The sequence below is a fragment of the Eulemur rufifrons genome, chromosome 7 (genome assembly GCF_041146395.1).
Source record: "Eulemur rufifrons isolate Redbay chromosome 7, OSU_ERuf_1, whole genome shotgun sequence".
Lineage (NCBI taxonomy): Eukaryota > Metazoa > Chordata > Mammalia > Primates > Lemuridae > Eulemur > Eulemur rufifrons.
In genome coordinates, this window is record NC_090989.1 from 160065447 (window position 1) to 160091306 (window position 25860).

At 40.3% G+C, this 25860-nt stretch overlaps 1 protein-coding gene across 2 annotated transcripts in view; it reads right to left on the reverse strand.

Moving 5' to 3' along the window:
* Positions 1-25860, reverse strand: part of ERC2 (ELKS/RAB6-interacting/CAST family member 2) — an 887395-nt gene that overhangs the window by 511821 nt on the left and 349714 nt on the right. For both annotated transcript variants that reach the window (XR_011233902.1, XM_069473718.1), the window contains exon 7: positions 6488-6655. Coding sequence is in view for 1 of the 2 variants with exons in the window: in XM_069473718.1 (XP_069329819.1) it covers positions 6488-6655 (168 nt within the window). In the remaining variant the exon portion in view is untranslated. The remainder of the gene's footprint in view (positions 1-6487; positions 6656-25860) is intronic.

The following is a 25860-nucleotide window of genomic DNA, read 5'->3' on the forward strand; positions in this document are numbered from 1 at the left end:
GGGCTGGTTCTCTGCAGAAAGAACTAGCCTCTAGTCTGTCTATGAAGTAGACCTGCTATAGTTTCTGAATAAAACCCGCTTTCACTTTACACTGTCAGCTCACTCTGGAATTCTTTCTTGTGCAAAGCCAAGGACTCACTTGGACCTCAAGTGGCTCCCAGCATTGGGAGTCACTTTCCTGTGCCAATTGTATCACTCCCATAAAATATTATGCCTTCCACAATGCAATAAGTTAGAAGTGAACTGGAGAGGGAAGCATTCTCTTTGCAGAACAAGACAATATTCTCTATAAACACCACATTATCTTTTTGTTAAAAAGGAAAGTGAAGGGAAAGTGGCTAAGCTCCCTTTCTCAAACCTTCATCCCTTTTTACCTCCCAGGGTATTGGAAGCAAGGCTGGAGGTGTTAGGTGTGGGTGGAGCAACAGTCATTTCCTCATCTCTGTTTTATTATTCATGGGAAGGTTCCATCTTGCAGCCTACACAGAACATAGCGTGCCAGGAACAAGAGTGGGTTTGACATTTCACTGGGGCAAGTGACTTTCCTCAGAGCTAACAATATCCTTGGGCTAGAAGTGATCTCAAAGTGATTTCTCCTCTCCCAATTTGTCATTCATGAGAATTTGCTGAGTTCATGTATTCACCCAATGCATACTGATCAAGGACCATCGCATGCCAAGAATTTTGCCAGGAGCTGGAGGTATCTTGATGATCATAGTTGGGGCACTCAAAGGCACTCAAGCCTTGAGAAGCAAGCCAACATTCACCAAAGGGATGCATAATTCCAAACGGAGCCAAGAAATCGTTCCCTAAGAGTGTAAAATCGCCCCAGCTTGCAGTGTCAGCAAAGACTTCCCCAAGTTAATGACATAAGAACTGAGTGGAAAGCTCAAATATAAAGCTTGGAGCCACATTTCCCAGACTCTTTTAAAGCAAAGGTCCTGTTAGATCCTTCCAATGAGAGGCAGTTGTGTGAAATTTGTCCCAGGACTCTGAATCCTGACTGACAGTGTGATGTGGGGGCAGAGAGAAGAAGGTGAGAGTGAGCAGCCAGGTAGAAAAGACACCTGACCAGACACTCCTGGTTATGAAATCGTGGTGGTCTTTGCCTTCCACTGGTCTCCTAGAGCCGGCCTGGTTCTTGATCATCTCCACTCTGGTTCTACAGACCTGATGCTGGGGCTCTGGATTTTCTTGCAACAAATTCCCTTTTGCTTAAGGGAGCAAGAAGTGGCTCCTGCTGCTTGCATCCATCAAGTGGCTTGCCCCGGTAGCATGCCTCGCGCTGCTCTCCGCTACACTCCTATTTAGGATTATGCATGTCTGTCTCTCCACCCAGACTGTCAGCCTCTTGAAGACTGGAGAATGTCTTATTTCTTTGAAACTCCAGGACTGAGAGTAGTGACTGACACATAGAAGCACTCAGTAAATGCAAAATGAATATGATTTTGCACATGTTCAAAAAATTAGGAGGTTTGCCAATAGTAAGTATAAAAGTTCAACTGGATGTTTAAACACTGAAAAAGAGCTCAATTGAGTCAAAAAGTCCTCCGCACCTTAGTTCAATTTTACACTGACGTGGAAATCTCTATGTTCTGTAGCCATCTTCTCAGGTATTACTTTCTTTTTGTTTTATAAATCTCATGAAGAAACTCAGTACTCCCGTAACATCCTTAACCCTGAACTTTTCACCATTCAGAATTTTCACCACCACACTTCCAAATAGGTATAGGAAAGCTGCTGATGTGGGCAGGTCCACATACAACACTCCCAGGAGCCAACTCCACTCACCCCTCCCTGCCTTTTCCAACCCACAGGGCAATCCATGAAGTTCAGGAGGCAGCCAGTGAACCTGGCTTCCAGAGAGATCACCATCTGTTTTTCTACCCCTAATAAATAAAGTACTTCTGCTCTATAAATTCTCATTGTTTGTGGGACTGAGGCCTAGAATGAAAATGGAGATAGAATTTTTGTCCAATTTTAATGGCTTTTTAAAAAAAATGTCTTGGGTAGCAAGTTTTTGCTGCAAGAATCTACCAGCTGCCTAACAGTCTGAATTTGATCTGGTTCAAATAATGCTACCATGTCCTCAAATCCTGAGCATTATACACTTTCCAAATGTACAATGTCATCAAGGTTTTATGACATTTCCTACAAAAACTCAGTAGTCAGGTAGCACTTCATCAGTTACAGTTTTTAAATTCAGGTATGGGAACAGAATACCAAGGCTACAGCATGAAAACTGTACTGCTCTTCTGACTTCAGTATCACAGCCACAAGGGGATATTCCACTAGGCACTTTTTATATGCAGACATTTTTGTCCCCAACTAAAAGAACTCTATATCTTAGAATTACAGAGTAGAGCTAAAAAAAAATATGATGGCAGGGATAAAAATCTACTCTGGATGATGTTGTCCTCTTACAAAAGCTTGATCATAGATCTTCTGTCACGTGGGGTTCTCTATTCAGCGTCACTTCCTTTCTCAAGTGACGAAATGCTTAGAGCCTCATGTCCATGCCTGTCTGCATGGCTTAGGCAGGACACAAGACCACTGAGACCCAGAGGTCTTAAGGCAAAGCTGACAAGATACAAAGTGCAAGCCTAGCTTCACCAGGTTAAACGTGGCATCAAAACACAGTGCAGCTTGCAAAAGAGTCTATGAGAAAGAAATATTAATACTGCACCTCTGACATTGACATGAGTTTATTACTCTTCCATGCCAACACACCCTAATCCCAAAGCTTATACTGTTTCAATCCAGGCCTGCCCTAAAACAGCCAAGTATGCTAAATGTGGTCTAAGCTCCAAGCAGTCTCCAGCCCCAAAGACGATGTTTCATTGGCCCATGACCTTCAGTATTATTAATACATTTTCAGTCGGTTTCTAAATCGTTTGCATCACTTCTCTGGGGATTATTTTTCTTCCACATTGCAGGTATAATAGAGCTCCTGCCGCTTTACTGTGTTTCCAGTGGTTTTATTTCCCCCTCAAATGTATGAGTAAATACTCCATTAAAAAACTTGAAGCTGAGTTACTTCTCCAAATATGCATGAAACACTTCCACAGGCATTATCTGCAGGATTTAAACAAGTAAAACCACGATCATGTTGCCAAAAGGGGCATAATATACAACTTTGTTCTAGAACTTCCAAACTGGCTCCCAAATCTTTGAGTCTGGCTGTGGGGGAAAGTTTAAAATTTTGCAAACTATTTGCATCAGCAAAAGTGGTCATTTGTCACTTATGCATTGAAAGTGCCATCCCAAAATCATTACTAAGAAAACTGCCATTTATTCCTCAAGAATGAGAGCACTTAGTCTCAACTCCCAACAAAACAAACAACTGTAATACTCTTCCTCAATTCACTATCATAACTGGTGTTGTCATCATAAAAATTGAGGTCAAAAAGAAAATGAGGCTTATTCTCTTAATTTGTATCAGTCATTTTATTCTATTTTCCCAAAGATTAAAAAAACTTAATAGGCAGTGTGACCTTGGGCAAGCTTACCATAAGCCTCAATATCCCTCAGTTCCTTGGATAAATAATTGTACCTAACCACATAATGGTCAAAAGTAAGTAAACAGTACATGTAACAAGCATTTTTGAGTATCCAGCATACAGAGTTCAATGTAAGTAAGTTCAATCAATGTAATTCTTTTGTTATCATTTGCTGCGGGAGAGTTTAAATGAAAAGTCTTCTTTTGAGTTTTTAGATTGTGCTCCAAGACCTATTGCTATAACCGTCTCTCTGTTCATCCAACCTGCCCTAGGCAGCGCCTTTGATCCAAGGGTCCTTAGTCATCTCTGCCCAAGTCTCTTCTAATTACCTTTATCAATTAGCTGGTATGCGAAAGGGGGACCCAATGACCAAGACTTTGTGCATAAAGATCTCTACAGAAATGAATTAATAATATAACCCATCAAATTGCCAATATCCTGAGAATTCCAAACAAATGCATTGTCTCTACTCACTTTTCGGTGAAGAAGTCTCTATGATTTGGTTTAAATCTAACTTTATTTTTTAAATGCAAGCCACATTATTTTGTACATGAATGTACCATTTAGGCTCCTCGTTGACCATAACAACACAGGACTGTTTTGGGAAGAGACTGGCTGGATCTCAGAGTTTAGGAAAGACTAGAGTACATTTATGAAAAGGCAGAAGCATGAGCAGGTGTGGGGGTGGGTCTAGATATTAGGAATTTGTTGATAATGTCATCACAGCTTTGCCACAGAAGAAAAATGAGTGCCACAGCTCCGTCCTTGAATCAAACTCACAGGAAAGAGTGTTCCTGGCAGTAAGGGGTGGGTGTGTGACCTAATCTTGGCCAATCAAATGTTCCTACTGAAGACTTTAACTCTGGAGCAAGTTCATTCATTCATTCATTTATTCATTCAACAAATATTCACTTAGCGTTATACCTTCTGTGTACTAAAGATGTAATAATTAGGGAAAAAAAGACTGCTCTCCTCGAATTTATATTAGAGTAATACGAATGAACAAATTTTTAAAAATAAACATTTGTCAGATGGTGATAAGTTCTACTTAGAAAAATAAAACTGCATAAGGGAATACAGAAGTCAGGAATGGGAGTGGTTATGCTATTTTATGCAGGATGGACAAAGAAGGCCTGTAACAAGGTACCATTTGAACAGAGACCTGAAAGAAGCGAAGGCATAAGCCACGTGGCTATTTAGAGCAGTTCTGTCCAACAGAAACATAATGTGAGCCACACAGGTCATTTTAAACTTTCTAGTAGCCACATTAAAAAAGTAAAAAGAAACAGGTGAAATTAATTTTCATATATTTTAGCAGGTATGTCCAAAATACTTTCATTGCAACATATAAAAAATATTCATGAGAGATCTTGCATTCTTTTTTTCATACTAAGTCTTCCAAATCTGATGTGTATTTCACACTTGAAGCACACCTCAACTCCAGGCCTTAACAGAGACACATGGCTCATGGCTACCACACCGGGCAGCAAGGGTTCAGGATCAGAGTGTTCCCGTAGAGACAACAGTGATGTCAGGCCCTGAGAGAACATGCCTGACATGTCTGCAGCACAGCACACAGGCCACAGCAGCTGATGTAACATGAGCAAAGTGGAAACGGGCAAGACAGAAGTTCCGACTGGTCAAAGGGAGCCCAATGACGCAGGGTGCCATGGGCCTTTGTAAGGACTTCCATGGTTACCCTGAGTAATGATGAAACCCACTGGAGACGGGGACAGGTTCATGGGTCTGTGACCTGTGCACAGGGCACCATGCTTGGTTTAACACTCTCCTACTGCTATCGAGAAATTCTCATTTTTTGGACAGGGGCTCCACCTTTACATTATTCACTGGGCCCCACCAATTATGTAGCTAGTTGTGACTGGAGAGTTTTGCTCAGAGAGTGACATGAACTGTTTTATGAAAAGATTCTCCCATTTCTGTGTGAAGAACAGGCTGTAGGAAACGTAAGGGTGGAAACAGAAAAAACACTTAGGATGCTATTGATCTAAGCCAGGTGGGAGATGATGGTGGCCAGTGACACCAAGAGCAGGGCCCAGTTGGTTCCATTGCCTGCAGCTGCAGCATGGTGCTGGCCCACATGCCTGTCGACGGCAGCATCCTGGCCAGCGTCCACCACTGATTTCTGCCCAGGTTCCATGCCATGTGCCCATTCATCTGAGAGCCCTCGATCTTTCCAACACACTTTCTTTTTCATAAAAGAGCAAGTATTGGTTTCTCTTCTAGCCTACTTTTTTTCTAGGGGAAGGCAGGACATTCGATGGTCCCCACAAAACTGTACACAGGAGCAAATGGGAATTTTCCAAGAGAAAATTGGGGTGTTGTCACAAAATCAAGGTCCTGTATAATGAAGAAAAGGAGCTGAAGAAGGAAGGAAGGAAGGGAGGGAGGAAAGGGAAGAGGGAGCTAGGGAGGTCCCTAACAAAGTTGAGCATCTCCTGGGTTGGATCATTGTGGTTGGAACTTATTATACCTTCTTTCCATTAATTTCAATTAAGCAATGAGTGTAAAATATTACTCCTGCCCCTCCCCAAATCTACACAGGTTTGGCAGGATAGCACCTACTAAGGTTTATGTGACTACAAAATGTATCTAGAATACACTTAAGACCCACAAAATACTTTCCTAACTCTCAGTAAGGAAAAAGGAAACAGTAGCCAACATTTCTGATGTTTTATCATTTCTGATTTGTATCTAAATTTGTATAATTACTCTATGTTTATGCTGGCAAATGAAAAAAAAATCATCACTATTTAGTTTCTAGGTAATCAAATAGAAAATTCATCAGGCCATGCAAAAAATGATATGCTACAACTATAAGTAAGTGAATTACAAGTAAAAGGTTTATACTTCCTAATCTAAAATTCTTAAAAAGATATTTTATTTTCCATGTGCTCAAATTTTTTCTAAAATGACAAAACGTGGATGATACCAATTCCCAATGTGAAGGGCTTATGTGAGCTACTCACCTTTTTCTGAAGAACATTGATTTTTCTTTCCTTCACCTCTAACATATCTTTCATGTCACGAATCTCTCCAGCCAGCGTCCCCTTCTCTTCTGTGAGGTCCTGCAGCTGTTTCGTTTTTTTATTGAGAAAAGATTCTTTCTCTTCCAGGCGTAATCTCAGCGCATCTACCTGAAATCAGCAAAGAGAAGGTTGTGGTCTTACAGAGAGGTTGTCAACACCCATCAGTGGTGGCCTTGGAGGAGTGGGGCAGCGGCAAGCCTCCCGAGCACAGCGCCAGAGAACCCCGCTCTTGGGCTCGCCGTGCATTTTAACAGCTTTTATCTATCTTAATTGTCATTTTCATTATAAACATTCTTTAAAAATATAAGGTTTCTATGAAATAAGACATCATGAAATAGTAGCATATTTTCATGTTTGTTTCCCCACTTACAGGAAACATGTTTGTTTAAGCTGGGATACAGAGCACAGTAATACTCCATGTCTCTGGGAGCCCAGGGAGGGTAAAACGCTGCTCGTGCTTTGCAGCTTCCTCCAGGATGGAGGATGGAAACATAATGAGCCACACCATGGACATCTGGAAGAACAAGATTGATACGTAGAGAAATCTTCCTAAATATGAAAACTACACGTTGCCAAGAGGAAGTTAACGCTGCTGAAAGAAGAAAATGATGTAGAAACAAAATACCCATTCTCCAGCTATATGAAAGAATGCTTTCTAAAGATTTTTAAAGAAAAAAGACCAAAGCCTACCAAAAAAAACTCCCTCTTTGTACCTTAGCTCAAAGATTAGAAAATTACAATTCATGCTTTTTTAAATGTCATAATAAAAGGAGAAAACATAAGTTTTTTTTATTTAACATTCTGAGGACCATGTGCAAAAAAATGTTCTATTTCTAGACTACTGAGATTAGATCATAGAAAAAAATCACTAGAGTGGTTAAAAAATGAGACAATCCAAATAATATGAAGACCATCAGAAGACCATTTTAAAGCTAATCCTTTATAGCCTTTTAAATTTCGGCTTCATTGATCTACAATACCATATTTGGCAATTATGTTTATAAATACACACTAGTCTTAAAAAGCAACTATGACAAACACTTTATTTGAAGGGTTATTGTCCTTATTATTGTCAATAACAGACTACAAGATTTCCAAGGAAATTATTCTCAGCTGAACAATGACGTTTAATATATTAGTCCCAAGAATTTGCTTTTTTATTGGATGTAAAAAAAAAAAAAAAAAAAAAGACTATAATACTTTGCTACAATTATTCTGCTGCCCTCAGCAGATACTACTGTTATGGTCTGAACATTTGTGTCGCCCAAAATTCATATGTTGAAATCAAAGCCCCAATCAATAGAATTAAGAGGTGGGACCTCTAGGAGATGAGTAGGTCTTGAGGGTGAACTGCTCATGAATGGGAACAGATCCCCTCTCAAAAAGGCCGAAGGAGTTCACGCACCCCTTCCACCACACAGGACACAGCGAGAACACGCCATCTATGAAACAGAGAGTGAACCCTCACCAGACATCTAATCTGCTGGTGTCCTGATCCTGGACTTCCCAGCCTCTGCTAGTAAGATATAAATCTCTGTTGTTTATAAGCCACCCAGGCTAGGTACTTTGTTACAGAAGCCCGAATGAACTGAGACAACCACCATGATTTATTTTTTCTGGATCATTAAACACAACTTCAATGTGATCATATGTAAAAGCCAGGTTTAGAACCATCCATGGGTTCCAGGAGTTAACTCCTCAAGGACTTGTCCTGGTTACTGTGGGAAGAGATATATGAAATAACTTGTGGTTAGTTCTCTTGATGTGGGAAAGGAATATACTATGTTTACTACAACAAATCCAAATTAAATAAGACAGTGAGTGTAAAAGATGTGTACACAAAATGATGTTTACAGAAATGTTCATAGCAGCACTGTTCATAATGGATCACACTGGAAATAATCCAAATGTCTATCAGCAAGTGAATGAATAAACAAAACTGTTGTATATTTATATGGAATACTATTTACTCATAAAAAGGAATGACCTACCAACACACTCAACAACATAGATGAATCTCAAAAGCATGTCAAGTGAAAGAATTCAGAGGATGGATTGCATGATTCTACTTCCACTTCTGTGCAATTCTAGGAGATAAAAATAACCTACAGAGAGAGAAGTGAGAGCAATGGTTGCCTGGGGTGGGAGGTGGGAAGGACTGATTACAAAGGGCCAGGAGGGAACTTTTTGTTCTCTAAATATAGTGGGAGAGTGGAGGGTGGTTACATGGTGTACAGATTAATCAAAACTCATTGAACTATATAGTTTAATCATTTAAATTTAAATCAAGTTGAAAAATATATGAGTTTACAACTAAGTATCAGCAAACATCTTACGATGATCTCTTCCATGTAAAGAGACCAAAATAAAAAACAAACACCCACCCTGGCAGCTAAATGATTAATAATAACAATAAATGATTAATGCCATATAACGCTATTGGGAGAATGAAGGTTATATAGTTGGGATGGTTGGAATAGGGTTCAGTTCACATGGGTGATGGGATGTTGGGGTGACAGAAGGGTTTAATCCTCACCCTCCATACCAGAAAGTCAATAAATAGTAGCTATATCAATAATCAGGAAGTAGAGATGCAAGCATGTTATTTAGATATAACAAAATAACCAAACACAGGGAGTTAAAAGGGTTTGTACTGCAGAAGAAGAAATGAGACAAAGGGAAGTAGGGAGTTGCTGCATCTCATAACCAATTTTGTTGAATGTTTCACTTCTTTATACTACAGGCAAGTAAAATTCAGATGAAAAGAAAAACAAAAAGGATGTAAGAATGCCATAAGAAGCCAGTAGGAACAATTCAAAGAAGACCCTTAGGTTTGAGACCCAGTTCTGCTTCCACCTGGCCATGAGGATCAGAAAAAATAACTCTCACTTCCCCCCACCCAGCCTTTCAGCCTCAGTTTCCCCACCTGTAAAACAAAGAGGTTAGAACAGATAGTGCTTAACATTTTATGATTTTAAAGGCAGGAATCAGTCTTTGGTAGAATACATCATGGAATGATGATGATATGAGAGAGAAAAAAAAAGCTTTTAGAGTAGGATCTCCTTTTCTTAGTCACCCATTTCCAAGACATGGGTGCCTAAGTTGTGTTTCTAAAGGTCAAAAGTGGTGGGAAAGTGGGTGAGCAGAGAGTTTTTTTAGTTTCTGGCCCAGAGATGAGGATGAAGCTGGGCAGTCCCAGTAGGGGAAGGGGTGCATGGAGCCCCCAAGGCCGAGTGGCCCTGACTGTGCTATGAGAGAGGGAGGGCACTCTGTGACTGGAGAGGGTGAGAACTGCAGATTCCTCAAATACCAGAGACCTAGGCCTCTTCTCACATCATAGTCGTAGAGACACACGGTCTGGGAAGGTGGAGGGGATACTCATGTCTCAGGGATCCTCTCTTTCCTAAATGAAAGTGGCCTATTTTGTTTCAAGTTACCTTCATCTGCCAACCTAGGATGACACCACTACTTCTCTTTTTTAACCTATCTATTGAAAAAAATAGTAGTTTGACTTTAATAGACATTTGGTAGGTTCTTGGAAATTGCTAGGACATGCTGAGCACTCCAGATTATAGCAGTGGTTATAAGGAGTTACAATCAATTGTAGGTATTTGCACACGGGCTTACCAAGACTCAGTGTGATTCTGAGAAGAATCCCATGACTGTGGTCCCATTACTCCCACATTCCAACTGTCAAAGTTGAATGGTCTCTATCCGGGCTAAAGGAAATGCCCAATATCCAAACTGTGATATAAATAAATTACAACATGGGAGGTAGTGAGTGGTGCTGGGGAGAGTCTAGAAAAAGAGACTGTAATGATGAGAGAGTCAGGAGCTCTTAAAATTATTTGGCGTTGAGTGAAGAGACAGAGAAAGGTATTTCATATTCTCAAACATTTTAACGTTTATGTCTCTACCTGATGTTGGAGTATAATCTAGACTTCAAGGCTTAACATTGTAACACTTTCTTGCCATGTGTGATCTATCAGTGCCCTGCCACATCTTCCCGAGCCCCGAAGAGATTAAAAAGCAACCCTAGCCGTGAGAATATTTCTCCAGGAGCAAAACAGAGAGCAAGGATGGTTGTGATCAACACACTACTCGTCACACCCAAACTCAACATGGCAGGAGGGAGTCTGTGCCAGCTGAGGTCTTCTTTTTGGGAATTTATTTTCCATGCTCCAGAAAGCATATACTTAACTTCAAAGGAATTTGGATCATGCCCTTCAATCACCTTCACTCTAACTTTAGAGCTTTGCACAGTCTCCTAGAATCAGGAAATAATGCTTGAGGGTCTTCCTTTTTTTTTTTTTTTTTTTTAAAGACAAAACTTTGACCTGAACCGCATCCAATCTCAACCAACATTAGCCCAGTTTGCAGTAAGCAAGTATGACATCATTTCTGAAGTCAAATATGAACTTCCAGATGGTACGAAACCACAAGCAGGCGCGCAAGCTTTCTGATGTATAGAAGTTTAACTACAGGGAATATCAGGCAAGAAAGAATACATTCAATTAAAAATTAGAATATGTAGTTCCAAACTGGGTATCAATGAGTGGGATTAAGGTTCCCCTCACTAATATTCCAACTTTAGTCAACAGTGTACATCACTTAAAAAAGAATCAGAAAAGCCTTGAAGTCTGGATTATATTCCAACATCAGGTAGAGACATAAAAGTTAGAATGTTTGGGAATATGGAATACCTTTCTCTGACTCTTCACTCAACACCAAATAATTTTAAGAGCCCTTGACTTTCCCTGTTAAACTTTAGCAGTTGACTCAATAATAAAACTTGGCAAAGCAAAGCGCACCATCATTTCCCAGAAAAACAAAAGAAAATTAGAACTGTATGATATAGTCAGTACACAAAGACCCGTAAGGCTGAATTTCCAATTTTTACATATGATTTAACCACATGGGAACTAGCCACCTAATGTTAAAACTAGGACAATCTTTCCATTTTAGGAGAATTACTCATTTCCCTTTTATCCAGTTGTGTGTGTGTGTGTGTGTGTGTGTGCGCATGTGTGTGTAAGAGCACATGTCATATGAAAATTTAACCTTTTATCTGGCAATATAAAATATAAAACATTTGTTATCACTTCAGTTCCAGGTAATAACTTGAAAGAAAAGGGCCATGGCAATGAAATTGGCAAAAATTGCCAAAATCAGAGTTAAGTGTTATTAATCTTCATGTCAGCACCCAGGAATTATAACCAGTTCCAATGGTGAGGTATGTTTCTACAAGTTCTATACCTAAGGCCCCCAACCTTTCTGCCATATTTTATGTGGGCCTTCAGAAACAGTTTCAGTGTTGTGACAAAACACTAAGTGCTACTTGATGAGCCATAAATAATTTTTAAAAATCAAACAGTTCATTTCAATCCTCAAATGACTACAGCAATACTTGAGAGAAAAAATACTTGAGGGAGTAAAAGGGGCCACTTGAAAATTTTCACAGATTAAATACTACTTGCTTGACAACACTTCAAGAATTGAATAAACATGCTATCATAAAGAACAACTTTAAAAGAAAATGAAACTGGAACACTCACAAAAGCTCCCAGTATAGTTTTATTTCACATCCAATGTTTCATTTATTTGTTTTTCCTAATAGAAGACTTGGGTCAAGGGTATATTTGAATTTGATTCAACTTGCAATCATTCAGTTGGGGAGACAGTTTTAAAGTTGGAAGTATGCATAATGTACACAGCCTTCAAAGACACAAACACTAAAAATAACCTAAAACTTAAAACTCGCTGTGGTAGTAACCACTAGTTCTCACTCACATCCAACTCTCCTTTCCTTCCTGAACACAGACAAGGAAGATCACACTTCCCAGCCCCCTTGTGTTTTATTCATGAAATGTAAGCAGAAGTGAGGTACAACACTTCTATCTGTGCCATCGCACACTCTTCCTCTTCCTCAGCGATCTGGAGGTTACATGTCCCAGATGGTACAGCTACAAGATGGTAGAACCTCCCTAAGTCTGCACCCTCAAGTGACCAAGAGAAGCAGAATCTCCCCCAACCAATCCCCAATCCCTGACATCGGTTGGATATACAGTATGATGTGTTACATAACTCAGAAATTATAATAATTTCCCCTGGTTTTGTTAAAAACTAGGCACCTTAAAACTAAAAAATTTTGTTGGTCTTAGATATTACCATGAACCTAAAGAAACAAGGCAACTGTATCTCCCTCCACTCTTCCTCCACATGTAGGACTCTCTATTCCCCTCTTTTGTCCCATATCCAAAAAAGGGGGGAAAATGACAAAGAGCTAAGGACAAGCTAAAAGAAGCAGCAGCAGAACCGTGGGGGAGTGGACACAGGGTTTAAACATCAAGGCCCTGGGAAAAAGAGAGAAAGAGACTGAAGAGGAAAGATCCCCTTCAAGCTCATCAGTTTTAGCTTCAGTTTGGATAAACAAGTGGCTCAAGTGGACAATTCTGTTTTGCAACATCCTTTGCACTGCAAATACATATAGGTTCAACTAACTCCTAACAATGGCCTTGCAAATGTCAAGAGCATAACTCAGACGTTACAAGCAAAATGGGGACAATAACAGTACCTCCTTCATCAGGTTATTCTGAGGATTAAATGAAATAACACATGTAAAGTACTTAGCACAGTGCCTGGCATCTAGAGACACTCAATAAATTTTTGCTATTGTTATTGTAGTTTATTATTCTGCTTTCTACAACCTCTAATCCAGTGATTTACATACTGCAAGAATGCAATGAAGGTTGCTGATCAACAGCCCTCAGGAAGAGTGGAGAACCAGCAAATAAGGTTTTGTGCACTAATGTATACCAGAGTGTGGTATTGTTGGATATTTTAAAATATTTCATCATATGCTATATGAAATGCATGTCAGCATTGGAGGGTACCTGGGTGGGTGGGTGTATTTCCCAACTTGAAATAAATTCTCCAGGGGCAATTATTTAATAATTAACTATGAAAGGCTTTAATTAAAGGCTAATATTCTAGAATCAGCTACTAAAACTGCCTCAGTATTCTTTATATTAATATTTGATGGACACTTGAAAATTGGTCAGTTAACTTCCCATCATCCACCCTCTCCCACCTGCCATGCTTCTGAGTGGAACTATCATTCCACACTCCATGTCTATATGAGGTGCACACATTATTTAGCTAACACTTATAAGTGAGAATATGCCATATTTTTCTTTCTGAGTTGTTTCACTTAAGATGATGGCCTCCGGTTCCATACATGTTGCTGAAAACAACATGATTTCTTTAAGTTTATGGCTGAGTAGTAATCCCTTGTGTATATATACATTTTCTTTATCCAATCACCTATTGAAGGACACTTAGGTTGACTCCATATTTTTGCTATTGTGAATTGGGCTGCGATAAATATATGCATGGAGGTATCTTTTTTTATAGAACAATTTCTTTTCCTTTGAGTAGATATCCAGTGGTAGGACTGCTGGATCGAATGGTATTTCTATTTTTAGTACTTTGAGAAATCTCCATACTGTTTTTCACAGAGCTTGCACTAAATTTGCATTCCTACCAACAGGGGATACAGACTTTTAACAAGATAATCAGATCTCTGATTTATTGAATCATATATTTGTGAGCAAATAAGTATTATGTCAGTATCACTAATAAACACAAGTTTTGGGGAAGAGGGGAGTAATACACATATAAAATCTAAGAACTTAAAGTCTTGTAATACTAAATTCAAATTGGCAATATTATAAACATATGATGCTTTTTCTCTTTCCAGAATTATTTTCTAGCTTTGCCCACTAAAAAGACTTAGAAAAAATTGACCCCAAATGCCCAGATTATGGCCTCTAAAAATCATTTCTCACTCAAAGAAATCCATGTTCTAGCACTCTGGGAGGCCGAGGTGGGCGGATCGTTTGAGCTCAGGAGTTCAAGACCAGCCTGAGCAAGAGCGAGACCCCATCTCTACTAAAAATAGAAAGAAAGTATATGGACAGCTAAAAATATATATAGAAAAAATTAGCCGGGCATGGTGGTGCATGCCTGTAGTCCCAGCTACTCGGGAGGCTGAGACAGGAGGATCGCTTGAGCTCAGGAGTTTGAGGTTGCTGTGAGCTAGGCTGACGCCACGGCACTCACTGTAGCCTGGGCAACAGAGTGAGACTCTGTCTCAAAAAAAAAAAAAAAAGAAAAAAGAAATCCATGTTCATTATAGAAATAATTGATTTTAGGTCTGGGGCAGGAATGTACAGGTGAGTACAGAGTATCTTGTTGAGCCAGAAAGCAAGGAAGTTATTAAAGACCAATACAGTCTTGTTATTGGCCAAGGATGAGAAAATTCAAGCATTTTTTCTTTAAAAAAATTGTTCTAGGAGAAGAAAGATGGCGGAATGGTGGTGACGGCCTGGATCTGCGCTCCCGGGAAGGAAGGCATCGATCCGGACCTGCCACAACGCTGGAGGACCGCTCCCACACAGGAACAGCGGTGTGAATCCACGGAGAATCAGCGTGGGACAAACAGAGCGAGTGAGGTCTGAGGTGAACGAATATTAGGAACGCGGGACAGACACTAGCCAGCGGAGCACGGGTCGGATACACCCGCCCCCAGCCGGGGTGGGTGCAGCCTCTCGGGAAAGCGACTTGCCCTCCGCTCCCAATTGAATAGAGCCCTGACCCAGGCCAGCGCAGAATCACTGAGGGATACGTGGCGCATTGCAGACAGGAGGCTTTTTTGCGAAATTACCTTAGAACCTGGGGGATCTCAGCTGAGACAGTGCTTGGCGAGGAGGGACGGATCTGCCCCAGGGCGGAAAAACACAAAAGATTCCCAGACAGCAAATAGCGTTGTACCCCGTGCTGCCTTTTTCGGCAGTTCTCCAGCCGGTCAACCCCGGTGCGTGTCCTTGCTGGCCAGCCCCCGGGCAGTGGCGGTCTCTGCCTGCCGGGGAGCCGGTCCCCTCCAACCCCGGAGCTCTGCAGGCGCCATCTTGAAAGCGAGGGCGAAACCGCTAGGGAGCCAAAAAGTGCCCAGCGGCTCTTTCTGCCCGTGCTGCCTTTTTCGGGGGTTCTCAGGCCGGTCACCCCCGGTGCGCGTCCTTGCTTGCCAGCCCCCGGGCAGTGGCGGTCTCTGCCTGCCGGGGAGCCGGTCTCCTCCAGCCCCGGAGCTCTGCAGGCGCCATCTTGAAAGCGAGGGCGAAACCGCTCGGGAGCCAAAAAGTGCCCAGTGGCTCTTTCTGCCCGTGCTGCCTTTTTCGGCGGTTCTCCAGCCGGTGACCCCCGGTGCGCGTCCTTGCTCGCCAGCCCCCGGGCAGTGGCGGTCTCTGCCTGCCGGGGAGCCGGTCTCCTCCAGCCCCGGAGCTCTGCAGGTGCCATCTTGAAAGTGAGGGGGAAACCGCTCGGGAGCCATAAAGTGCCGAGCGGCTCTCTCTGCCCGGCGCCCTCCGCTGGTCTCTGAACCAATGCCAGGAGTGCGGGATATGCCGGGGCCGCGCTCGGGGTGAAGGGGCAGAGCTGCGCTAAGGCAAAAAAAAAAAAAAAAAAAAACACAAACACGAACAAGAAGAATAGGCTCGCTGAACTGTATATTTTATTCTTGGTAAATTTTTTCTGGGTTTTGTTTGTTTCTTTTTCTTTTTCTTTTCTTTTTCTTTCTTTTCCGGCGGCTCACGAGCCGGACAACCTCAACGGGCACCTTTGCCCTCCGGGCCTCTGGCTGCCGCGCCTTTTTGAGCGCGGAGGTTGGATCCCCACCACCCTCGGAGCTGTGCGGGCGCACAGACGCCATCTTGAAATCCACTGCAAAACCGCCCGGGACCCAGCCAGGCGGGCGTGAAGGGGCGGAGCTGCGCTAAGGCGTAAAAACAAAAACATTTAACGGCCGCTCCAGACCCAGCCGAGCTGAAGTGAAGGGGCGGAGCTGTGCTAAGGCGTAAAACAAACAAACAAAAAAAAACATTGAGTCGCTGAATTATATACTTCAGATTTGTGTATCTTTCTGCCTTGCGGTGTGGTGAGGTGCTATGTAGTTTGTTTTTGTTCATTTTTGTTGGTGTTTTTGGAGTTTTTTGGTTTGGCTTTTTGCGTTTCTTTTCTTTTTTTTTCTTTTTTTTTTTTCTTTCTTTTTCATCTTTTTTTTTCTTTTCTCTTTTGTTTTCTCCTCTTTCTTTTCTTTCTTTCCTTTTCTTTTTTCTTTTTTTTTTTTTCTTTCTTCTCTTTTTTCGCCTTCTAACTGGGGACCCACGGTGAGCTTCGGAACGGGCCAGGTCCCTGGCTCTGGTACATACCGGATCCTGAGCAGTCACCCCCAGTGCCGGCAATCTGCAGGCATGCAATCGCCATTCTAGGGCCCACAGCCAAGTCACTGTGGAGCAATAGGGTACCAAGAGGCTCCCTGGACGGCCCTCTCCCCTGGTCCACGGACCTTATATAGGGTCCCCGCCCATGTGTAAACACTGAATACTTCTCCAGAAGCGAGAGTGTGGAAACTGATCCCTGGGGACATTGGGCCAAGGCAGACTTTTGCCCGTGGGAGCTACAGCAATCGGGGTGCTGAGCAAGCGAGGTCACCATCCTTTCCCCATAGCTAGTATCTTGCCTGCAGATAGAGACAGAAACCTCCCCTATAGAGGAAGAACCAAAGGGAAATAAACAAACAAACAAACAAAGAGAATTTCGGTCTACTATTAGTGTGGACCCTGCCTGCCTTCTGAAAGACCACAACACAGTGTCCTAACTCACCAAAGCGGTCTTGGATCACTCCAATCCTCTAGGATTGGACCCATTGGAAGCAGTCCCCCAACGGAAACAGAAAAATCTCTAAACAATACACAACAGTCTCCCCCTCTTGCCAAAAGAAGCAACATACATAGACCGCTTCACAGCCTAAGAATAGAGCACAAAGAGTGCTGTTAACCAGACTAAATCTACAAGTAAAGATCCAACGATAAATCTAGATGGGAAGGGCCCAGCGAAAAAACATGGAGAGCACAAAGAATCAAATGGAAAGCTCATCCCCAAAGAGAAATACCAGCTCCCAACCAGTTGACACAAACCAGACTCAAAACACCAACATGTCACAGGAAGAATTCCAATTATGGATTGTAAACAAGGTGAATAATATACAAGAATCAATGGATAAACAACACAAGGAAAACACAAAAAAAATACAGGATTTGGAGGAAAAATTCACTAAAGAAATTGAAATATTGAAGAAAAACCAAACTGAACTCCTACAAGTGAAGAATTCACTCAGAGAGCTACAAAACACTGTGGAAAGTCTCAAGAGCAGGGTAGATCAAACAGAGGAAAGAATCTCAGAAATTGAAGATAACTCCTTCCAACTAAATAAGTCAGTCACAGAGATAGATCGAAAAAGTAAGAGAAATGATCTGAGTCTTCGAGAAATGTGGGATTATGTGAAGAAACCTAACTTGAGAGTTATTGGCATTCCTGAGGGTGAAGAAGATAATAAGCAAGGGTTGGACAAGCTATTTGAAGACATAATCGAGGAAAATTTTCCAGGCCTTGCCAATACTCTAGACATACAGATTCAAGAAGCTCAAAGGACCCCTGGGAGATTCATAGCAAATAGGAAAACACCACGCCACGTAGTCATCAGGCTGACCAAAATATCCACTAAAGAGTCCCTTCTCCGAGCTGTAAGGAGAAAGAAACAAGTAACTTACAAAGGAAAACCCATCAGAATTACGCCAGATTTCTCAGCTGAAACCTTACAAGCAAGAAGAGGTTGGGGCCCCATTTTCACGCTTCTGAAACAGAATAATGCCCAGCCTAGAATCTTGTACCCAGCTAAGCTAAGTTTTCTATACAAAGGAGAAATCAGGACATTCTCAGATAAACAAAGGTTGAGGGAATTCACCAAGACAAGACCAGCCCTCCAAGAAGTACTCCAAAGAGAATTACACACGGATGAGCACAAGAAAGATCCACGAATGTAAAACTACTCAAGAGCTAAAGATCAAATTCCAGATACCACAATGGCTCAGGAGAGAAAACATCACAATGAAGTTCTACCCAACAAGCTGAACAAAAAACTGTCTCACTTATCAGTTTTCTCAATAAATGTGAATGGCTTGAACTCCCCGCTCAAGAGACATAGACTGGCCCAATGGATTAAAAAACACAATCCAAGTATCTGCTGTCTTCAAGAAACTCACCTAACCTGCAAAGATGCATTTAGACTGAAAATAAAAGGATGGAAATCGATATTTCAAGCAAACGGTAACCAAAAGAAAGCTGGTGTGGCAATCTTAATTTCCAATAACATAGCTTTCAAACCAACAAAAATAATAAAAGACAAACATGGCTACTACATACTGATTAAAGGCACAATTCATCAAGAAGCCATGACTATACTCAATATATATGCACCCATCCTAGGTGCACCTAGATTCATAAAGCAAACCCTACTAGATCTGAACCAAATGATAGATAACAATACTGTAATAGCTGGAGACTTTAACACCCCACTGACAGTACAGGACAGATCCTCTAAACAGAAAATAAACAAAGACATAATGGTCCTACATAGAATGCTAGAACAAATGGGCATGGCTGACATCTATAGGACATTCTACCCAAAGTCCACAGAATATACATTTTTCTCATCAGCTCACGGGACATTCTCTAAGATTGACCATGTCCTAGGACATAAATCATGTCTTCAAAAATTCAAAAAAATAGAAATTATACCATGCATCTTCTCAGATCACAGCGGAATAAAAGTAACAATGATCACAAACAGAAACCCTCACTCTTACTCAAAGTCATGGAAGCTAAATAACTTTCTCCTGAATAATTATTCTATAAAAGAAGAAATCAAGATGGAAATCAAAAATTTCTTTGAATTAAATGACAATGGAGATACAACTTATCAAAATCTATGGGATGCAGCTAAAGCAGTCCTGAGAGGAAAATTCATATCCATAAATGCCTATACCAAAAAGACAGAAAACATGCAAATAGACAACCTAACGAATAGACTCAAAGACCTGGAGAAAGAAGAACAGAACGATCCCAAACCCAGCAGAAGGCGAGAAATTACTAAGATCAAATCAGAATTAAATGAAAAGGACAACAAAGAAACTATAAGGGAAATTAATAAAACAAAAAGTTGGTTCTTTGAAAAGATAAACAAAATAGACACACCCCTGGCTAGACTAACCAAGAACACAAAACTAAAATCTCTAATAACCTCCATTAGGAACATGAAAGGAGAAATCACAACCGATGCTACAGAGATACAAGATACCATCTATGAATTCTACAAAAATCTTTATGCACACAAACTGGACAACGTGGAGGAAATGGACAAATTTTTAGACACACATAGTCTTCCCAGGCTCAACCAGGAAGAAATAGAGTACCTGAACAGACCAATATCAAGAACTGAAATCGAAACAGCAATAAAAAACCTTCCCAAAAAGAAAAGCCCTGGTCCAGATGGGTTCACACCTGAATTTTACCATACATACAAAGAAGAACTGGTGCCCATCCTACATAAACTATTCTCCAATATTGAGAAGGATGGAATTCTCCCCAACACGTTCTACCAAGCCAATATAACATTGATACCAAAACCTGGAAAGGACGCAACAAAAATAGAGAACTACAGACCAATTTCCCTCATGAATATAGATGCAAAAATTTTCAATAAAATACTAGCAAATCGAATCCAAGTACTTATCAAAAAAGTAATCCACCACGACCAAGTGGGCTTCATCCCCGAGATGCAGGGGTGGTTCAACATACATAAATCTATAAATGTAATTCACCACATAAATAGAAGCAAAAACAAAAACCATATGATACTCTCATTAGATGCAGAAAAAGCATTTGACAAAATTCAACACCCTTTTATGATAAAAACGCTTAACAAAATAGGCATTGATGGAACCTACCTAAAAATGATACAAGCCATATATGACAAACCCACAGCCAACATCATACTGAATGGGGAAAAACTGAAAGCACTCCCACTTAGAACTGGAACCAGACAGGGCTGCCCACTGTCTCCATTACTTTTCAACATAGTATTGGAAGTCCTTGCGAGAGCTATCAGGCAAGAGAGCAGAATCAAGGGAGTCCAAATAGGGAAGGAAGAGATCAAACTCTCACTTTTTGCTGATGATATGATGTTATATCCGGAAAACCCCCAGGATTCAACCATGAGACTCCTGGAATTGATTAACGAATATAGCAAAGTCTCAGGCTACAAAATTAATATACACAAATCAGAGGCATTTATATATGCCAATAACAGTCAATCGGAAAACCAAATTAAAGACTCAATACCCTTCAAAATAGCAACAAAGAAAATAAAATATCTAGGTACATACCTAACTAAAGAGGTAAAGGACCTCTATAAGGAAAACTATGAAACACTGAGAAAAGAAATAGCAGAACTTGCAAATACATGGAAAAATATACCATGCTCGTGGATCGGAAGAATCAACATTGTTAAAATGTCTATACTACCCAAAGTGATCTACAGATTCAATGCAATCCCTATTAAATTACCAACATCATTCTTCACAGACGTAGAGAAAATAATTATACACTTTGTATGGAATCAAAGAAGACCCCGTATAGCAAAAGCAATTTTAAGCAACAAAAACAAAATGGGAGGTATTAATTTGCCAGACCTCAAACTATACTACAAGGCCGTGGTTCTTAAAACAGCCTGGTATTGGCACAAGTGCAGGGACACAGACCAGTGGAACACAACACAAAATCCAAATATAGAACCATCCTCATATAGTCACCTAATTTTTGACAAAGCGGGAAAGAATATACTCTGGGGACAAGACTCCCTATTCAATAAATGGTGCTGGGAGAATTGGTTAGCCACTTGTAGAAGACTGAAACAGGACCCACAGCTTTCACCTCTCACAAAAATCAAATCACGGTGGATAACAGACTTAAACCTTAGGCGTGATACAATCAGAATTCTAGAAGAAAATGTAGGAAAGACTCTTACAGACATTGGCCTAGGCAAAGAATTTATGAAGAAGACCCCCAAGGCAATCACAGCAGCAACAAAAATAAATGAATGGGACATGATTAAATTAAAAAGCTTCTGCACAGCCAAAGAAACAGTCAAGAGAATAAACAGACCACCTACAGAATGGGAAAAAATTTTTGCATACTACACATCAGATAAAGCACTGATAACAAGAATCTATTTAGAACTCAGGAAAATCAGCAAGAAAAAATCAAGCAACCCTATCAAAAAGTGGGCAAATGACATGAATAGAAACTTCTCGAAAGAAGACATAAGAATGGCTAACAAACATATGAAAAAATGCTCAACATCCCTAATCATCAGAGAAATGCAAATCAAAACCACAATGAGATATCACTTAACTCCAATGAGAATGGCCTTTATCAAAAAAACCCAAAACAACACATGTTGGCATGGGTATGGAGAGACAGGAACACTCATACACTGCTGTGGACTGCAAACTAGTGCAACCCCTGTGGAAAGCATTATGGAGGTATCTTAAACAGATTCAAGTAGACCTGCCATTTGACCCAGCAATCCCATTACTGGGCATATATCCAAAGGAAAAAAGGTCATTCTGTAACAAAGACACATGTACCCGAATGTTTATAGCAGCACAATTCACAATAGCAAAGATGTGGAAACAACCCAAATGCCCATCAATACATCATTGGATTAGTAAGCTGTGGTATATGTATACCATGGAATATTACTCAGCTATAAGGAATGATGAAGATACGACATCTCTATGGTTCTGCTGAGAGAGTTGGAACCCATTATATTAAGTGAAGTATCCAAAGAATGGAAAAACAAGCATCACATGTACTCACCAGAAAATTGGTTTCCCTGATCATCACCTAAATACAAATCTGGGAACGACACCAATTGGATATCAGACTGAGGTGGGGGGTAGGGGAGGGGATGGGGGTATGCCTACACAATGAGTGCATTGCGCACCGTTTGGGGAGTGGTAACACTTGAAGGTGCTGACTCGGGAAGGGGGGGTGGGGAAGGGAGGGATATATACCTCATGATGGGTGCAATGCGCACGACCTAGGGAACAGACACGCCTGGAGCTCTGACTTGGGGGGAAAGGCGGTACAGGAGCAACATATGTAACCTGCAATTCTGTATCCCCCATAACAAGATAAAATAAAAAAAAAAAAAAAAAAAGAAATAATGCCAAGAATTTCCCCAAATTAGTGACAGACACCAAACCACACATCCAAGAAACTCTGAGAATACCAAGAATAAAAAATGTTACAATAATAATAATAATGGGAAAAGAGTATATCACATTCAAACTGCTGAAAATTAAATCACAGATCATCTTTGGCACTGACCAAAGGGAAAGTTTTAGAAAAGTCTGCTTTTGTTTATCTTCTGTGGTACATGAAATAATGCCACATCCCAAAGATATTCATGTCCAACCCCCAAAACCTGTGGATTTGTTATTTTACACGGCAAAACAAACTTTGTAGATGTCATTAACTTACAGAGTTTGAAATGGGGAGATGATCCTGGATAATCTGGGAGGACTATATATGCAATCACAAGTTCTTTATAAGTGAAAAAGTATGGAAGGAAGGTCAGAGTCAGATAGAGATTTAAAGATGCTACACTACTGGCTGTGAAGATGGAAGGAAGATTTATGACTCAAGGAATTCTGGCAATTTCTAGAAGCTGGAAGATGAAAGAGGAAGGATTCTCCCTTATAGATGTCAGGAAGCCTGCTGACACCTTGATTTTAACCAAGTATAAAACCATGACTCTTGGCTACACTAACATTATTAGCATCTCAGAATTAATTGCAATTTGGTGTTCACTCTCACATCCTAATATACATCATGTCCATATTTTAACTTCCCTTCAAAGCCCCATTTAAAGCTTGCATCCTCCAAGAAGCTTTCTGCAATCTTCTGTCTCCAGTATCATAGTGTGTAGTTGATGTGGTAGACAAAATAATGACCCTCCTCCAATTCTAATCCCCAGGACCTGTGACTATTTTCAGTTATATAGCAAAGGGGAATTAATGTTGCAGACAGAATCAAGGTTGCCAATCAACTGATTTTAAAATAGGGAGATTATAGTGGATTATTTGAGTGAGTCCAAAGTAATCACAAGAATCCTTAAAGTGGAAGAGGACATCAGCAGAAGATGTGACTATGGAAGAAAGACATAGAAAGATGCAACATTTCTGGCTTTGAAGATGGAGGAAATGTCCCATGAGCCAAGGAATCTGGGTAACCTCTAGAAGCTAGAGAAGGCAAGAAAATAAATTGATCTCTAGAGCTTCTAAAAAGGAAAGCAGCCCGGCCAACACCTTGATTTTAGTCCAGTGAGATCTGTATTGGACTGCTAACCTACAGAACTATGAGATAATAAATCTGTGTTGTTTTAAGCCAAAAAAAAAAAAAATTGTTCTATGGAAAACAGACACTAGGGGACAGGAATGGAGGCTGAGGTTATGCCCTTCTACTCTTTGACTTCTGCAGCTGCTAGGGAGCTGCTGCCGCAGTGGGCCAGAGGGAGACAGGGGACAGGGGGCACATATAGCTGTGCCTCAGATATAATCAGGAGACAGCTGGCAGAACTGAGGATTTGTATGTGTGGGGCAAAAGAAAGGAAGACATCAAAGATAACTCCTGGGTTACTGGCTGGAACTACTCAGCAGATCGTGGAATTATTGCCTGTGCTGGGAAAGACTGGGGAGCATCAGACTTGAGGGAAGGCAATCAGAAGTTCAGGATTAGGCATGTGTAGTTTGAGATGGCTGGGAAACATCCAAAAGGCAAATGGCTACATAACTTGCAAGCTCTTGATACAACAGAAGCTGGGCTGGAATCTAATCTACACATGGATGAGCAGTCCTGTAATTATACCAACATCTCTCCAGAAGACTAACTAGGACAGCTTCTCCACATTTACAGATTCACGCCCATTTAGATGCAGCTGAGACCAAATTAGTGAAACTTATAAGGAGAAGACATCTATACAGTTGAAAACCAGAGAAATCCCTTTCCTAAAAGAGCTCCTGGTTTTTTAACAGGTTGTTTGTTGTAAGGTCTCAAAGTCATGGATAAAAAGAGATTTCCAGGCAGTTAGCTAATGTCAATGATGTATTTATCCTCCTGTTGATCACTGCAGTCAATAGAGTGATACTGAATGGGGGTAGGATAAGGACCACATAATTCCTCTTCTGTGTGCTGACTACAGCTAGCAAGCAAAGGCTTAGGCACTTGACAAGAAAAAAAATCTATATTATATTTTAAAATATTTAGACAGCACAGAGAGAAATTATAATGGCTACAATAATAGAGTGCTTCATCATTTACAGTATACATTTCTCTTAGACTATGTCTATTCTTACACAATTTCAATTCAAAAAAATAGAATAGGGACATTTAGTATTATATAACCACATGCTGTGCTTATAAAAGTTAAGTTAAAATCGCCAGCTTGTTAATAACACAGTTGAGATTTTCAGGTTGTAAAGATGCATTTGTCTTACCTACCTGTCAAAAAATTATACGCAAGTCCCACATGCCACCTACTTGAAGAAAACAATACTGGGTTAAGAGTGCTTTGCATCACCTACGTGGAAGAATTCATATCATATGTAGGTTAATAATCCAGCCAACTTTATAAAGTCTGTTTTCATACTTAAGTTTTTGGCTACTTATTACACTAAAATTAGGTGGTTTTAAGTGACTAGTCCAAAGTTCAAAATTTAATGTTCAGTTCAGTTCCAGCAAATTTCTGAAAACACATGGGAATTGTAACTCATGTGTTAATACTTAAAGTTTTCGTTAATAAAACTTCCAACGCTAACCTTACCTCATTGAACTTACCTCACTGGTTTTTATGCTCACTATAAAACTATAGCTGTCATAATATTTTTGAATTACTACAAAAGGAAGTAAGCCATTCCAAAGTCAATGTTATTTTGCAACATGATGATAGTTATAAATTCAAAATACTTAAAACCAATTTGCAAAGCTATCAATCTTAGTACCTCCTAACATTTGAAAAGTCCATCTTCAAAACATTTATTATTAACAAAAAAAACGAGTCTAAGAAAATACTACGTATCATTCATATTGAACTTTCCCTTCAAGTAAGCACACTGAATTTAAAAATTAAAGTGTGTTTTAACATAAAATTTTAAAATATTGATCCTACTTAGATATGCCATGAAATTTCTAAACTATCACTGAAGTCCAAAGAACTTAAATCACTAATAATTTGGTACTACAATTGAGTAATAGTTTTATGATATCAAAATCAGTGTTTTTCAATAAATCTAAAC